At 44.5% G+C, this 17,627-nt stretch overlaps 1 protein-coding gene across 4 annotated transcripts in view; it reads left to right on the top strand.

Moving 5' to 3' along the window:
• Tnrc6a (trinucleotide repeat containing adaptor 6A) overlaps positions 1–17,627 on the top strand; it is a 175,906-nt gene that overhangs the window by 27,743 nt on the left and 130,536 nt on the right. For all 4 annotated transcript variants that reach the window (XR_003734367.2, XM_028867876.2, XM_028867877.2 and 1 more), the window contains exon 2: positions 2,992–3,117. Coding sequence is in view for 3 of the 4 variants with exons in the window: in XM_028867876.2 (XP_028723709.1) it covers positions 3,038–3,117 (80 nt within the window). In the remaining variant the exon portion in view is untranslated. The remainder of the gene's footprint in view (positions 1–2,991; positions 3,118–17,627) is intronic.

Below are 17,627 nucleotides of genomic sequence, written 5' to 3'. Positions count from 1 at the left end.
GCGCTGGGATGACAGGTGTGTGCCACCATGACTGGCTGAGTCTCTGTAATCTTCAATGCTGTGTGTCATATTTGGTCTCTTTTGAGATGGTCCTCTTGGAAAAACTGAAGCACTGGCTATTTTTAGCATTATTCCCCTGTTTTCAAGATTCCTTTGTCTTTTTGCTTATATAAGAATAATAAATTCAAACTCCGCCAGCAGACATTTCAGATGGTTTTAGGATTTAGCATCAGGAAAGCAAGTAAAATGAGGATAGAAACTGTCTGCCAAATTTGGCAGCCTACAGGATCTTGATGGTGTTACTGGAAGCCACATTACTGGGGCGGAGGCAGCAGATGCCAGACTGCAGAGGTTTGAAAGGAAAGGAGCTGTGAAGATCTGCAATCGGCATGCTGGCCCAGAGTGCAGCCTGGCAGAGCAGCCTTGCACAGCCAGAAGGAGCTGCTGGCTTCTGTCCCCTGCCACAATAAAATAAAGAGAATACTGACAAATAGTTTAAATAGTTCCACTTCAAATTTCAGTTTTGTTTTGTTTTTTTAGTGTTTTTATTTCTTAGGGCAGGGTCTGGGATAGCCAAAGCTGGCCTTGAACTCACTATGCAGTCAAGAATGACCTTGAACTTCTGATCCTCCTGCCTCCTCCCAAGTGCTGGGATTACTAGCATGAGCTAGTTTATTCGGGGCTAGGGATTGAACCCAGGACTTCATGTGTGGTAGGTAAACACTCTACCAACTAGCTACATCCCAGCCCTTTGTTTTCAGTGTTTGTGTGAGCCTTTATCACGTGAGACAAGAAAGACCAGAGTGTTCATGCTTAAAGGGAGTCAGCAGACAGGACTAGCTTCACTCAATCTTTTAGTCATTCATGGAAGTACCTGTTACACCAGCCCCTGAATCTGTGTGTTGTCTAGTTTTGCTGGTGGTCTTTTTGAGATAAGTCAGCACTTGTTGGCCTAGAACACGATCCTCCTGCCTCTTCAGTGCCACAGTTACAGCCGTGTCCCCGACGTGAGCACTGTGGTTTGTTTTAAATTTTAAAGGTGTGATGTGAGGGAGTGTTTTGCCTATGCACCATGTATGACTGCGCACCATGAAGAGGGGCTTGGAACCTACAGAGTTGGAGTAACAGGTGGCTGTGTGAGCCTACTTGTGGGTGCTGGGAATTGAACCGAGGCACCCTAGAAGAGTTATCAGCACTCTCAACTGCTGAGTCATCCCTCCAGCACCTTCCTTTTTTAAAGTGATACCCTTTCTTCAAGAAGGTAGCAGCTAAAAGATTTAAATTCTGACAGCTCGATTAGTGGATGTAGCTAAGTGGCATTTCTCTTAGATCTTAATGTAGAAAAGAGAACCAGGCCAGGTGTTGGTGGTGCACGCCTTTAATCCCAGCACTCGGGAGGCAGAGAGAGCCAGGCAGATCTCTGTGAGTTCGAGGCCAGCCTGGGCTACCAAGTGAGCTCCAGGAAAGGCGCAAAGCTACACAGAGGAACCCTGTCTTAAAAAAAAATCAACCAAAAAAAAAAAAAAAAAAAAGAAAAAAGAAAAGAAAAGAAAAGAGAACCAGGTACGGGTGACATCAGGCAATGTCCTAGCAGCCTGATGCCAGGCAGGACCCTAGAAATCACCTGGTTCTGCAGCTGCCAGCGGCCGTTGTTCACAAAAGGAGCAATTGCATACGGTGACTCATGAAACCGATGAACCAGATGAGCTGGGTTCTGCAGTGGAGTCTCGAATGAGCCCACATAAGCCATGAAAATGGCTGTACCGGAGACAGCGTACGATTTCATCATCTTCCTACAGCTTGGGTACAGACTTGTGTTTCTTCACTGCGCATGAGCGGATATCATTGGTTTGCATTTAGGGGCTTCGGTGGTTAGTGGATTTTGTTGTTGTTGTATTGTTTTGTTTGAGACAAGGTCTTATTAATAGATTTAAATGTCCTGGAACTCATTGCGTAGACCAAGCTGGTCTTAGAGATGCACCTGCCTCTGCCTCTACAGTGCTGGTGTTAAAGGTATGTGTCCTCACACTGAGCCATCTCTCCACTGAACTATAGATGCAGCCCGACCCGTGCCCTCAGGCTTCTGTGGCTCCATCACAGTGTTCAAGTACTTTATCAACAACAGGAAAAGAAATGAAGACAGGGCCTTGTATAAAATTGGTCTTTAAGCCAGGCGGTGGTGGCGCACGCCTTTAATCCCAGCACTCGGGAGGCAGAGCCAGGCGGATCTCTGGGAGTTCGAAGCCAGCCTGGGCTACCAAGTGAGTCCCAGGAAAGGCGCAAAGCTACACAGAGAAACCCTGTCTCGAAAAACCAAAAAAATAAATAAATAAAATAAAATAAAATTAGTCTTTAATATTAGTACTTAATTATCACTCACCTGGCAGCTAAGATCATAAACTGGGTAGTCTGATTCCAACAGCCACTCTCTTATCCACGGCACTCAGCTGCCTGCCCTGGGATCCTCAAAACCAGCTGTCATGTTCTGCAGTCCAGTGACCTTAAAGCTTCCATGCCTGGCAGCATCTCCTTCTTCCCCAACTGTGTTCTCTCTTTGTCTGTCTGTCTGTCTGTCTGTCTGTCTGTCTCTCTCTCTCTCCCCCTCCCTCCCTCCTCTGCCCTAAAACTATACATTTAAATACTCAGTAAGTGTAACTCTATAAGTGTAACTCTATTGTAGTCAAAATACTAAGTTTGAGTTGTTGTTTTTTTTCTTTTCTGGTGTTGAGGACTAACTTGGGTCTTGCATGCACTGGGAAAGCGCTCTTATTACTGAGCTAGAGTCCCAGACCAAACATGGCTTATTTTTAAAGTATTATCTGTCCCTTTGTTATAGTAGGCTTTCTTGAAGGAAAAGGATACAGGCCGTGGTTGCACCAGGAGTTATATGTGGTGCGTGTATTTCACAGGGAAACACACTTGGGCTGTGTTTGGGGCGGGGGATGGGTAATCGGTGGCAAATGGCTAATCTGCAATCCCTTCATTTCTCAGGTGTGGAAACTGAGGCCCAGAGAGGTAATGTGATTTGCCTAAAGTCATGCAACTCGTGGCAGAGCCCGGCCTAGAAGCCAGGTGTCCTGGATCTCAAGACACCCCCCTGCCCGAGGAATGGAACCGGTAATGTATCTCACAGTGGGGGGTGGGATCAGTCCTGGCAGCCCTGATGTGCTCTGAGAAAACAAAGGAAGCAGCCACCCCCAATCCTGACGTGTTGAATGGGGTACAAATCAAAGATTTGAAATTCCACCCCTGAGACCCAGAGACAGCAGCAGCTGACACCCACACCCCCGTGCAGACATCCATCCCTTCCTGAAGGTGGTTCTTCTCTGGTCATACACTCGTCCGTCTCCAAACAGCTTGGCAGTGACTCAATCTGGCCATTCTGCTATCACCAGTGCAATTCCAATGTCACAGAGGGCAGTGGCTGCTTGCAGTGGATGCATGAGGAGGTGGGGGTGGGGTGGGGGTAGGGGATGGGGGTGGGGGGAGGAATCAGGGAGACCCATTAGGAGGCTTCTCTGGAGATCCAGGAGGAAACTAGAGAAAAGGCTGGCTGGAGAGGAGGGGTCTGCTGGTAAGCATGATATGCCCTGGTTATTGGCTGCAAAAACTGGTCAGTAGGAATGCTGCAAGACAGACAGGAAGTAAAACCCACCAAAATGGGAAGGGAAGGGGACCCTGGTTTCATATATTTCCACTTGCTTCTATGAAGGAATTTCTTCAGCCAAGTATTGGCAAGGTCGTGTCTCACCTATAGTAAGCTATAGTAACCACCTAGGGTACTATAAGTGAGATAGAGTCTGAGTGTTAAATGTAAACCTGGAGGATACCAGCCGTTGATAATATGTATCCATGTCTCTTAAGAGGCAGAATTATCATTTTTTTTTCTATTCATTCAGTGGTTATTTGTTGAGAACCCACTATGTGCCAGGAATACATGGTCTATACAAACATCCTTGTCCCCCTTAAATTCAGTCAGAACACAGTAGCCAAATAAGCTAGTCTCTTGGACAACTTAATGGGAGAGAAAGCCTAGGAGAAAATGACCCAATTCAATACTATTGATTAAAAGGTAGAAGCTTCAAGAGACTGTATTTGTAGACTGAGTTTGACTAGGTCTGTTTGAGATTTTTTCAGGCTTGGTAAACACCACAGAGGACCTATCTGAGCTGATATCTGTGACTCTGGCTTTCCTGAGAGAGCAGACACCTGGGCACATAGGGAAAAGGCTGGCAGAACAGAATGTTACAAGGGGACATCTTAAACAGGGAGTAGTCACCACGGGATCAAGGCATTGTGTGACAGGTGTGTGGTTACTCCCGGAGGCAGTCTAGAAGCTTCCACCCTTGGTGTGATTGTCAGGCAGGGTGTGAGCAGCAGACAGTGGGCAGGAAGCGGTCACGGGGCTAGGTTCATGAATCACTTCCAACCTCTGTGAGAAGAACATTCTATCCTGTACGAGGTGTTGGATTCAGGTAGAGGAGAGATGGGGAGTGACCTTGGAACTAGGGCAGAAGGCAGGAAGGATTACAGGAGACCCAGTCAGAAGCCTGAGTCCTTACTCAAACCTGAATAGAAAGTCGGGACTGAGCATCCAAAGCTCTAAGCCTCTCTTGGGTAAGGACAGAATCCATCCCATTCACAAGCGTTTGGCCTGGGCTACAGAGGAGGCCGGATGAGGGAACACCCATCTCATGCGTCCAGGCAGGAGGGGGAAGCGGGGAGGGAGCACTTGTTGCTCCTTTCCTTTTGTCTGTCTGTACAAATCCCCGTGGTCCTTTCAGGGTTGCCATGACAACAATGGCTCCTGAGAGTCCTTTTCATTAATTAACCCAGGTACTCACTCCCAAACTCAAGAGGATGTTTTCTGGGCACTGAGGATCAGGGCGGGCAGGCTTGCAGCCCTAACCTGTGCCTGGGTCTGTCTGGCCGCTTTGGGCACCCTGCTGTGTCCCTTCATCCCCGGCTGTAGCTTCCCTGTCCGTGGAGTTCATCCTCCCATGACGCCGTCTTTCCCTTTCCCACACCCCTGCCTTCCAGCCTCCATCCTTCTGTTCCCTGTGGAGACTGACCTATCTCACTGGGCTTTGGGACTTGGCACATCTTCTTAGCCACAGTGCCGAACCAGCAATGCATGCGGCTTGAGTCTCTGCTAGCCACTTCCACCGGAGGCAGTACGGCTCAGTTAGACTCCAGATAGTACTGTCCTGGCTCTACTTGCTGCAGAGTCCAGGTCCCAGGAGTCTGTATCTAACGGCTCAGGTCCACCGCCAGATGCTCAGATCCCCGCAGATGCTTCAGTGTGGGGACAGAAGTCAGGTGTCTTACAATGTCCTCTTGTCAGATGTAATCTTGGGAGCTGATTCTCCCAGGAAAGGAAGCATTAATAACAAGGGAAGTGATTCTAGCTTTACACTGTGGAATAAAATGAAAACCCCTCTCATTCATTCATTCATTCTTTTTGCAATGCTAGGGATCAAACCCAGGGCCTTCAGCCTGCCAGATAAATGTTGTACCACTGAGTCACAACCCTGGCCCAGCACATGTAATTTTTAAGTGTTTAGTAGCTGTGTGTTTTCTAATGATAGAAACACATGAAACTGATAAGATTTTTATTGAATCCAGCACTTCTAAAATACCATCGCAACGTGTGCTCAATATAAAAATTATCCAGTGGTATGTTGTTCTCTGTTGCTCTTTAAGTCTTTGAAACCCAGGGTGATTTTTTTAACTCTTAAAAGCACAGTTAAGTTCCCACTAGTGACATATTACCTAGTGGGCTTTTGCTCTCTAGTCTTCTTTTCCTCTGTAGGGATCTTTGTAGCTCATCTTTGTCATAATTGTATGACCTTGAAGCAAAAGATTGTCTGTTTCAGCAATTTTAAAACTGCTTTTGTCCAAACCATGTCAACCTGCTGTATCTGGCACCAACTCAGTGTTGAGAGCATGGGGTGCAAAGGAGGTTATAGACACCAAAAAGGGACTCAAAGCTTGTTTGTTTGTTGTTTGTTTTTCTGGTTGTTTTCAAGAAAGGGTTTCTCTGTATAGCGCTAGCTGTCCTGGAACTCACTCTGTCAATCATGCTGGCCTCGAACTCACAGATATCTGCCTGCTTCTGCCTCCTATCAAAACTTGTTAATACCACCAATGTGTTCTTCAAATTTTTCTTGTTGATTCTGCAGAAAATTTGCATACTGTTGGCCATCACCACTGAAAATGTTATGCATATAGCTTCATGGGTTTTTAAAAGAGATTTATTTAATTACTAATGTGTGTGTATATATGTATGTATGTGTGTATGTATGTATGTATATGTGTGTATGTGTATATGTATGTATGTATGTGTGTGTGTATGTATGTATGTATCTGGGTGTTTTGAACTCATGTCTGTCTGTGTACCACATGTGTGCAGTGCCTGTGGAGGACAGAAGAGGCTGTGGGATTCCCTAGGCCTCTTACAGACCATTGTGAGCTGCCACATGAGTGCTGGGAATCTGGTTACTCAGGACGGGCACCAGTGCTCTTAACCACATAGCCATCTCTCCAGCCCTGGATTTGTGTTTGGAAGTGCAGAAAAGCATACTGACTGATTCGCATCATGAAAAGTTAGGTTTTAATATAAGTTCCAATCCCTTTCTAGATCCGGCAAAAGTCCGTTTTTCTTTCCCTTTGTGCTTCATGTGAGGCTTCTTCACATGCACTCTAATATTGACGGAAATCCAGAAACCACTGTCATGTTCTGTCTTTGATTATTAAGTACCTGGCAAAACATGTCTTTCTGTCTCAAGAAAATCTTGAACTGGAACTGACAGTCCCATGAGTCTTGGTGAAATCCGTGCACAATTCAAGCAACAAATGTTGGCATAGCCCCAACATCCCTATTCTCGCTGCCTTGTATTCCTTTCACAGGTTCCATACATTGGTGGTGAGTCATAGCATTGTACATACACACTGAACAGTTTTAGCAACTGTATCCATGACACTTTCTAGTCTGCTCCTGAAAGCTGCACAGATATTTTGAGTATACATCATACGGTGGGATGAAGCCATAAAGGGAAACATCAGTCTCCCTCCTGTTTGGAGATCCCGATGAGTCTGCATTTCTGGAGCACCATCTGGCACGGCAGGAACAAATTTCCCATAGCTAACTGAAAACTCTGCCACACCAAATGTAAAAGATTACAACAATCCACTCCACAATTGTGAATTGGCAATGCTTCTTGGTACATTTGGAAGACATTTAAGAGTGAATATACCCAACTTCAATAGGGCAGTGTCTTGGTTTCTTTTCTGTTGCTATGATTTCAAAACAAAACAAACTTGAAAAACAGCAATTCAAGGGAGAAAGGATTTCTTTCAGCTCACAGTTCATCATAGTGGGGAACTCACAGCTGTGGGAGCTTGAAGCAGCTGGTTACATTATGTCCTCAGTCAGAAGAGAGTGATGAAGGCCATTCCAATGGTCAACAATGAACACATGGTCTCCATTGCAGCAAAGGATCCCTAGCCTAGGGAATGGTCCCACCCACAGTTAAGATGAGTCTTCGCACATCTGTAGTCAAGGTGATCCCCACATGACCAGTGGTCCATCCCCCCATGATTCTAGATTCTGTCAGGTTGTGGAGAATTAACACTAACAGCCATTGGCGGTATCTTAAAGACATGATTCTGTTAAAATGTGCTGGTTTTCATGTCCTTAATGAATTTATCTCTGATACATTCTTTTATTCTATGGGAAACTATTTGTTGACCTTTTAAACATTGTTCACTTTGCTCTGCAGGGATGATCATAGTGCCTGGACTAATTTTTGCCCCTACAAGCAATGTCTAAACACCTTATACACACACACACACACACACCACTTGAAATTTTAAAAATTAAGTAAAACTAAAATTAGAGTTCCATATTCACAGCAGCCACACTTGGGTTTTTGAAGGTTGTAACATGTGGGGGCTGGGAATGGACCCCAGCAACTGAGGAGCAACATGTGGCTGCTCTGGGGACGGTGATGCTCTAGTCATCCAAGATAACAATACAGGGACCGGTCCTCTGCTCAGTGTCTTCCATGAAGGACTCTGACTATGTGCACAGGGAGGTAGGTGGGAGGAGATACCCTGTAATACCATTGACAGCAGCCACTGACTAGAGCAATTCACATATTGGTCACCTCATCGGGCTATGTAAAAGCAATCCAACCACAATAAAATCTGTGATATATCTATTCTAAGAAACCTTATACCAGATTTTAAAATAGACATATAGCCAGGTCTAAGACAAATTTCTAGAGGGAGAGGAGAAAAATCAAGTTGTACCATGTAACAATTTTTTAATATTGTATTTTTAAAATGGATGATAGATGGGCTCTGAAGAAATGGCTCAGTAGTTTAGAGCCCTGGCTGCTCTTCCAAGTTCCTGGGTTCCATTCCCAACACCCACATGTTGGCTTATAACCTTTAGTAACTCCAGTTAAAGGGACTCTGATGCCCTCTGTCTCAAAGAATAAAGTGGTACCCAATTGAGGAAAGAAGATGTCTGATGTTAATATCCTGGTTCTGTTTTATTTTTTTTTTTTATTTGTTCATTTGTTTGTTTTTGTCTATTTGACACAGCTAGAGCTATCTGGGAAGAGGGAACCTCAATTGAGAACACGAGAAAACATCTCTATCAGACTGGCCTGTAGGCAACTCAGTGGGACAGTTTCTTGATTAATGGTTGATGGGAGAAGGCCCCTGGATAGGTCGTCCTGAGTGGTGTGAGGAAGCAGCCTGAGCAAGCTGTGAGGGCCAAGCCAGTAAGAAGGTTCTTCCATAGTCTCTGCTTCAGTTCCTGCCTTCAGGTTCCTGCTGGAGTTTGGTGTTCCTCCAATAATGTACTGCTATAGGGACATGTAAGCCGAACACGCCTTGTCCTTTTCAAGTTGCTTTTGGTCATGATCTTTAGCACAGCAATAAAAAGCCAAGTAGGGGACTCAACTTCTGGCCTCTACACTCGACACATGTAAGGTGTGTAAATGCACCCACACTTCATGCACACACACACACACACACACACACACACAGAGGAGTGGCTACCTCTGAACTTCCGTGGAGGGAGAAAGACAACCCAGATTGACTTGGGTTTGATAAGGAGTTGAGCTTTCAGGTATTACTCACATAATTAAAATTAACTTAGAAGAAAAAACTTAAGAAAGGGGAAGTCGTGACAGAAATGGAAAGATGAACAAAGAACCCAATTAAATAGAACTAATTGCAGCACACATTAGGAGGCGGCTAAATAAGTTATCACATGGCACAATATTTAATATGAATGTCAAAAGTAAGTCTTCAAAGAGAAGATATACAAATTACAGGGTGGCCTCTCTGGAAGCTGAAAATGGGAAATGCCAGGCAGTGATCAAAACTAATCTACAAAGCTTTGTGCCACCAGTGCCTGGCTACCAGCCAGGGAACACATCCTAAGCTGCTGTTGTTTCAGAAACTCCGACCACAGGAGCGTTGGCATCCATTCCTTCGGCTCAACGTTTCCCAGCCTGCACGGTGGTTGTTCCTAGCCCTTCTTTCAGGTCCAGCCCCACTGTTCCTTTTTTCCTTCAGCTTTCTCTCTTTTTATTGCTTAAATGTATGTGTTGATAAATGGTAATTGGGTAACAGAACCCAAACAGCACAGCCTTCCTCTGGAGTGGGACAGAGGCAGGGAAATGGTGGATAAAGCCTATAGGACATGCATGGATGCATTTAATTCTTAGCTCAAACTCAAAATTACCCTAACCCCTCCTGGCATTGACTAAATAAGTTAGTCAAGAAGAATACTTGGATGAGAAGAGGCCAGGGAATCATCATGAACTCTGTTGAAAAGCACCCTGAACTCAGAGCTTCTCAGCAGGGTTTACTGAGTTGAAATGGCGGTTTTTTTTTTTTGTTTGTTTTTTTTTTTTAAATCAGGATTGCGGTCGCTCTGAACTCAAGATGTGTGTCTGAGAGTAAGGCACAAATGGACAGATTATAAAAAATAGAACACTGAAAGCACAAGACAGTGTGATTCATGCTGGAAATGACAGGCAGAGGCCGTCGACCTCAGGCAGGACAAAACTCGAGGCCACCCAGCGGAAGAGCACAGACAAAGCCGAGCAGCCTGGATCCTTTCCTGCCTAGCTCTGTCATACTTCCAGGCCTGCCTAATGCACAGTGAACCAGAGGTGCTCAGAGACGAGACAAAGGATGTCTAAAATAACCAGAATACCGAGTAAAAGGGACAGGACATCAGCGTTAGCTGAGGAGGGGGAGAGGACACACACACAAAGCATTCTAGACTGCGTATTACTTCATTTTAGAGAATCCCATCCCCCCAGCGTAGTAACACTCACAGATGTCTATTAGCGAAAAAGCATAGCATTGAGAGAGCTAAAGAAAAAGAAATCAGATATTGGGTAGGTGAATTGGCACAGTGGGTCAAAGAGCTTGCTGCCAAGCCTGACGGCCTGAGTTCAGTTCCGGGAGCCGTGTGGTGGAAGGAAAGAACCACTCCCATAAGTTGTTCCCTGCCCTCCACACGTGTGTCATGGTATGTGAGCCCACATACATACACACAGGAACACACAAAAACAAATGGATGAAATATCTTAGTCATAGATATTGTCCAAGAAAGTCCAATTCTGTTTTTAAACATCTCTACCATAATCGCTACCTGTTTCTGCTGCAGGAGCAATCCTGGGACTGCTCCACCTCTTTCCATGGCAGGCACTGAGCTTTCTACAGCCTGAGAAACATTTTCCTTGCTCTAGAGTATGTGAAGACACCTGGTCCATACTGGAGACCAGACTGCTGACAAAGCGATATCCACAGCAAGGGACTTAAAAGGAGACAGCTCAGCAGGTAAAGCACTTGCTGAGTAAGCCTGAGAACCAGAGTTTGGATGCCAGGAATCCACATAGAAGCCAGAAAGATGTGGTGGCCCACCTGTAATCCCAGCAGAAACACAGAAACCCTGGAGCAGGCTGGCTCTGGGTTCATGAGAGACTCTGCCTCAATATATAACATGGAGAGCAACTGAGAAAGATACCATGGATCAGCCTTGAATCTCCACGTGCATGTGCACACACATGACGATGCACCCACCCACATACACCTTAACACACATACATACCACACACACAAAAAGCCAAAATATACAGTGAATGATGCTTATTGACACACTTCCTAATTCGGAGTATTTCCTGCCTTCCTACATTCCTAGACCATGCTAGGTCCCCTTGATGATGCTGTGTTTAGCCAGTATCGTTTCTAAGTGACCACAGAGCAATGAGATATCTTTGGCTTCTCTGTGCTCTGGTACCTTGGTAAGAAAGTTGAATGGCGGGCTGGCTAGATGGCTGAGTGGGTAAAGGCAGCTGCTTCCAAGCCTGAAGACCTGAGTTCTATCCCTGAGACCTCCATGGCCTGAAGGACTAACACCTGTAAGCTGTCCTCTGACCAGCACACACTTGACACAGCGTGTGTTCATAGTAAAAACAAACAAACAAAAAAAAAAAAAAAAAAAAGAAAGAAAGAAAGAAAAAAACCCCACAAAATCAATAAAAATGTAATAATTTAAAAAAAAGAAAGAAAGTTGAATGGCTAGTTTCCGGAAGCCATTTCAGAAGCCAACTCATTGGAAGTACTTCCCCCAATAAAGCATGTAGGGCTGTTGGATTTTAGGTGGCAAGCTGGGAATGCAGCTCGGTGATGGAGCACTTACCTAGCACATGCAAGGCTTTGGGTTCCACCAAATGATTAGTAATGGTAGTATTTATAAAAATAGACCAATAGTAGTCCTAGTTGTAGTATAAAAGTAAAAGTTAAGGGCATCGCATTTTCAAGCCCCCCTCGTGTCTACAGCGAGCAATTTCTTTGCTTCTCAATAAATCACTTCCTTACTCTTCAAAGAAAATGTTTCAGTGGTTAAGAGCACTGACTGCTCTTACAGAGGACCCAGATTCAATTCTCAGCACGCACATGGTGGCTCAAAAGTCTGTAACTCCAGTTCCAGGGAACTCAGTCAGAACTCCCTCTTCTGGCCATCATAGGCACTGCATGCATGTGGTACACAGATATGTGTGCAGGCAAAACACACATACACACATTAAAAAAAAAAAGATCAAATACAGGTCAAAACTTGTGTTTATTCTTGTAATTATTTGTGTTTTTTCCCAAAAGATATCAATTTAGTTGTGCAAGTTTTGCAAAATATCATCTTCCCATTTGCTCTGTAATAGTACTTACATTTCATATTCCTAGTGATATGTTTTTGAACTGTCTCTCTTTTTTTCTGATCATTCAAATCAAGATTTATCTTTTTTTCAGATATTTATCTATCTAAATATATTTATTATGTATACAGTGTTCTGCCTGCATGTATACCTGTGCTCCAGAAGAGGGCACCAGATCTCATTAGAGATGGTTGTGAGCCACCATGTGGTTGCTGGGAATTGAACTCAGAACCTCAGTTCTCTTAACCTGGAGCCATCTCTACAGTTCCCTTCTTCTTTCATTTTATTACTTCTTTCTTCCTTGAATCGTGCTTAGAAAGAGAATGAATACATTTCTTTTGGGGATCTTGTTAAGATTTTCTTTGCAGACTGTTAATATCCTTCATTATTATAAAAATTCCACAGGACTATTAAAGATGTTGTTCTCTGTTATATATTATAGCACTTGACACTAAACTACAAAGATGACCTTTAAAAATATCGCCAGGCGGTGGTGGTGCACACCTTTAGTCCCAGCACTCGGGAGGCAGAGCCAGGCAGATCTTTGTGAGTTCGAAGCCAGCCTGGTCTACAGAGTGAGATCCAGGAAAGGCACCATAACTTCACAGAGAAACCCTGTCTCAAAAAAAAAAAAAAAAAAAAAAAAAAAAAAAACAAACCAAAACAACAACAAAAAAATCCACATTCATTCAGAATGGCTCAACCCACAATGGTAATGTATCTCAGTCCATGGAGAGCTAGCTTAGCATACAGGAAGCCCTGGGTCCCATCCTCAGTACCACATAAACTGGGTGTGGTAGTGCACATCTGTCATCTCAACGCTGGAGGGGTGGAGGCAGGGGGATCAAGAGTTCAAAGGTCACCCTTGGCTACATAGCAATTTTGAAGACAGCCTGGATATACACCACCTGCTACAAAGTAACTAAGTAAGCCAGGCAAACCCTTAGGCCTCCGAATGTTTCTTTTTAACTTCCTTGGTCCTTAGAGTCTGCTGGACATAGCCCTTGCTGTGGTGCTTCCGCTTCGCTGGAGTTCCACCCTCTTTGTCCTGACTCAGTGTCACTGTGTGTCTTGGTTGCCTTCATTAGTCTTGGATCCAAATTCATCTGATGTTTACATTGGGAACCTAGCTCTATATTACCTTTTTTATCCGCTGTATCCTTGTTCAGACTTTCAATCCCAGTCTTATAAAAACAAACAAACAAACAAACAAACAAAAAACTTTATATATTCTTTTGTTTTCAACCCAAAGCTAAGTTTTGCTTTAAAAATTTTATTATATTTTGTATTTATTTTAGGTATGGAGTGGGAAGTAAATGTGCCGAGAACAACTTGTGGGAATTGGTCCTTTCCTTGTGCTGTGTGGGTCCAGTCTGAGGGGTTGAACTCAAATTGTCAGGCTTGGCATTGAGTGCCTCCATCTGGTCAGCCCAAGAGCTTTTATTGTTTCTTCGATTGTTGCTTTTGAAATAATTACTCTTCCAACTACTCTTTTGTTTTGTTTTCAAATGGGTATGTCTATCTTCCATGTGTGTGCCTGGCACCAAATGGAGACCAAAAGGGTGTGCCATGTTCTTTGGAACTGGAGTTACAGATGATTGTCACCCATTATGTGGACCTCTGGGAATCAAACCCAGGTCCTCTACAAGAACAGAATGCTCTCAATCACTTAACCTTCTCTCTAGTCCCCAACCCTGGGTTTTATTGTTATTGCTGGTTTTAGAGATTTTATTTTGTTATTATGTTTATATGTATGTGTCTGTGTGTGCATGTGTGTGCGGGTGCTATCCGAGGTGAGAACAAATCTCTTAAGGCTGGAACTACAGGCAGCTGTGAGCCCCTGCTGTGGCTGCTGGAAACTGAACCCAGATCCTCTGCAACAGTGAAGAAGTGCTGTTTATGCCTGTCCCATTTCTCTAGCACTACCAGCCCAGGTTTTTACTTTTTTGAGCAATCTGGATTTTTTCTCTTTATCAAATCTGAACTTGATTCTTTTGGGGTTTTGAATTCCAAGTTCATTGATGAAAATTTCAAGTATGTCTTGTCATAATTTGGTCATCTTGTAATTTCTGACATGTCCTTATCAGGGACTAAAAGGGTCCAGCCCCTCGATAGTCCCCTCCCAGGGTCTGGGAAGAATCTACAACCAACTGATAATTAAATTTTGATGAAAAGAAATAAATCTATGTACATGAAACTCCTTAGTTCATACACTTTATTATTCTGTGATAGTTCTCTCTCTACACAGCTTCTATTCTGCTCTCATGTCTAGCTCCTTTCTTGCCTGATTTCTCTATATTTGTCTACTGTTCCCTCTTGGTTCTATCTTAATTCCTTCATCTAGTTCTGTCCCTTCTAGGTTCTCATCTATCTAGTTCTTTCCCCTATCTGCTCCTCTCCTGTCTCCTTCTCTCTCATCTGGCTCTTCCTCATCTTCCATCTGGTTCCTCTAGTCCTCTCTTTTAGCCCTTCAACCTAGTTCTTCCCCATCTCAGTTCGTTCCTCTCAAGTTCTTACACATCTAGTTCTTCCATTCTCTTTTCTCTTCTCCCACCTGTGCCCTGGAAGTCCAGGTATGTAAAGGGAAGGTCCGAGCTAATTTGTGTAAAGCTATTACTTAACATCCACCTCTCCTAGGCGATGTCTCCTTGTGGAATTTACCCTAAGTCAGGAGACTTGCAGGTGGGCTGTTATCATTGTTAGTCCTCGGAAGTTGGGCGGCCACCTGGGTGGTGTTTCCTGTAGCCCTTGAAAGTGGCTAAGGGAGATAATCTGATTCCAGAGAAAGCCTTTCCTGAGGCTGTTCTTCAAATACCTGGAATGTGTATGTCCAGAGAGTGATCTGTCTACACTGTTAGTCCTTCTTAGGGGAAAGTCAATTGGAAAAACTACGAAGGCACACATGATTTTCATAACAGAATACAGCTGATATATAACAAGCCAAGTAACACCAAAAACTCCTTGGGATTTGGCTTCCTCTGGAGGAATTTCCTGATCCCTCCAGGTAGTGACTTTGCCATAACCAGCTGAGTTTTTATGATATATTCCTGCGGCCTGCAGCATGTCCTATGCTTTTTATAATTTGATACAAGCGCTGTTTGCTTTGCTATGTTATATATTTATGTATGTATGTTGTTTTAATCTTTGTTTTAAATGACTTTTATCCTTTTAGAAAATTTAAATCTGTCCAGGCAGTGGTGGCGCATGCCTGTAATCCCAGCACTTGGGAGGCAGAGGCAGGTGGATTTCTGTGAGTTTGAGGCCAGCCTGATCTACAGAATGAGTTCCATGACAGCCAAGGCTATACAGAGAAACCCTGTCTTGAAAAACCAATAATAATAATAATAATTGAATGAAAATTTTAAATCTGTTTCCAGAATTGTCAATTTCTGGAATTATCTATCGACCTACGAAAGCAGAAGGGAAATGGCTGTGCTTGCCGGAACACTGTTATTTTGTTCATTTTTACATCGGGGACAGGCGGTGCAGGCAGCAAAGAGGAAGAGGTGAAGAGGCCCCTGGCCTCTGCTTCTGCAGCTTCGTTAAACCCCTTCTCTGGTAGGCTTGGCCCTGGGTGTTCCCTTCCCAGCCTTACTTGGGGGACTTGCTAGGTGTGGGGTGAGGAAGTAGTCAGCGGGGAGTCTCTGCCCGCCACACAGGCCACATTCCCCCAAAGCTGGTTGGTTGCTTTTCTGTGGGTTCCTCTTCTGTCTGGTCTTGTGTGAAAGGCCATGGTAATAGCAAGCACCCTCTCAACTAAACAGTGTCATTCCTCGGTGCTAGTCTTCCCACCCTCCGGCTCCTCTCCTCACCTGCTTCTCTCCAAATTGCGGGAGGCTGTTGATACTTCCAGGGTTGTCATCCTTTACCTTCTGTGTTAGTTACATTCCTATTGCTGTGACGTCATACCTGAGACACCCGCCTGAAGGGAGGAGGCATTATTTGAGGTCACGCTATGACAGCAAACAGTCCCTTACGGAAGCAAAGGCATGGTGGCTAGAATAGCTTATAGATGAGGAGGCTGGTTCCGTTCAGTCAGCAGTGAGGAAGCAGAGAAGCTAAAGCCTGCACAGGACTAGAACCCATGAGGCTAGGCCCCACCTCCTCAAGTCTCCATCACCTCCCCAGTTGCATGAACATCTGGGGACCAAATTTCTCTTTAATTGAGAAATTTGTGTGTAGAAAAATCTGTCTCAAGATAATAATGACAGAAGTACCTAATGACTCCTGTGCAGGAATCAGTGTTGGGGTTTGGTTTATAAGAACAAGGTCAAACCATCTAAGTAGCCAAGAACAGAGAACTGCTGGAGAAAGTTCTAAGAACGTCCACGCAGTAGAATCTATGTGGCCACTAGTGGTGCGAGTGTGGGTTAAGAAGCCTTCCCCTTATTTGCATAAAACCGAACATAGGGCTGCTGCATTCACACAAACATGTTCACATAGCAAAGTTTTGCAAAAGTACAGACTATGCTGGAGCAAATCATCACCAGCATCGTGCCCACGGACAAAAGAAATTTACATGGGCCACTTAGAGGATAGTGTGGGATCATGGATGGTCCCAGAATGGTCAGAACCTTTTGACCAGAAACAAGTAGAACAGTTTGTTTCACTTACTCCAGGGGAGAAAGTGAGAAGAGAGAGGAGAGGGTGAGAAGGTAGGTCAGAGATGTCTTCCAGCTTGGTGGGTAGCTGTAAGAACTCGCAGAGCTCAGAAAAGCCACTGTAGGCAGAGTGACAGTCTATGACAATGAAGGATGCATACTAAAATCAGCATGGGAAAGAGATGCCCAGGGTGTAGGCAACTGCACTTCATTCCCCAGTGTGGATGATGGCTGACTCCGGACACTTAAATTAATGTGGCCAGGGCTGCCAAGCCAAGCCTCAGCATCCCTGGTTTCTATCTGGGATCAGTTATCCAGTCTTTAGTTCCTGGGTCAGTGATGAACCATATATATATATATATATATATATATCCCAGGGCCCCCATCATCAACCACACAACACGAGCTGCTAGACATAGCCCCCCCGCCCAGCTGATTAAGACTCTTATCAGGCAAGACATCCCAAGGGCTAAGAGGTTACCTCCCAGGAACAGACCAAGGAGAAAGTCCTTCCTTTGCACTGTTGATGGGTTTGGCCATCTCAGGCCTGCTGAATTACCTCTTTCTTGAAGGAAGTAGAAATGGAAGCAGGGAGCTGTCGGAAGATGGGCGTGGTGCCCAGCCAACAACTCTCCCAGAAGACTAGGCTGTGAGAATTTCTGAAAAGGATTATTCACCAAGGTCTGATGGCGATTTGTGAGCAGGAAGAGTCTTGTATCAGGAAAAAGAGTGTTTGACTGGGAAAGGATGGTAAACAAAAGTACCAACAAAGCCAAGGGAA

The sequence above is a fragment of the Peromyscus leucopus genome, chromosome 1, assembly GCF_004664715.2.
Source record: "Peromyscus leucopus breed LL Stock chromosome 1, UCI_PerLeu_2.1, whole genome shotgun sequence".
Classification (NCBI taxonomy): Eukaryota; Metazoa; Chordata; class Mammalia; order Rodentia; family Cricetidae; genus Peromyscus; species Peromyscus leucopus.
Note: the sequence above shows the minus strand (reverse complement) of the source record. Positions and strands in the feature narration are given on the sequence as shown.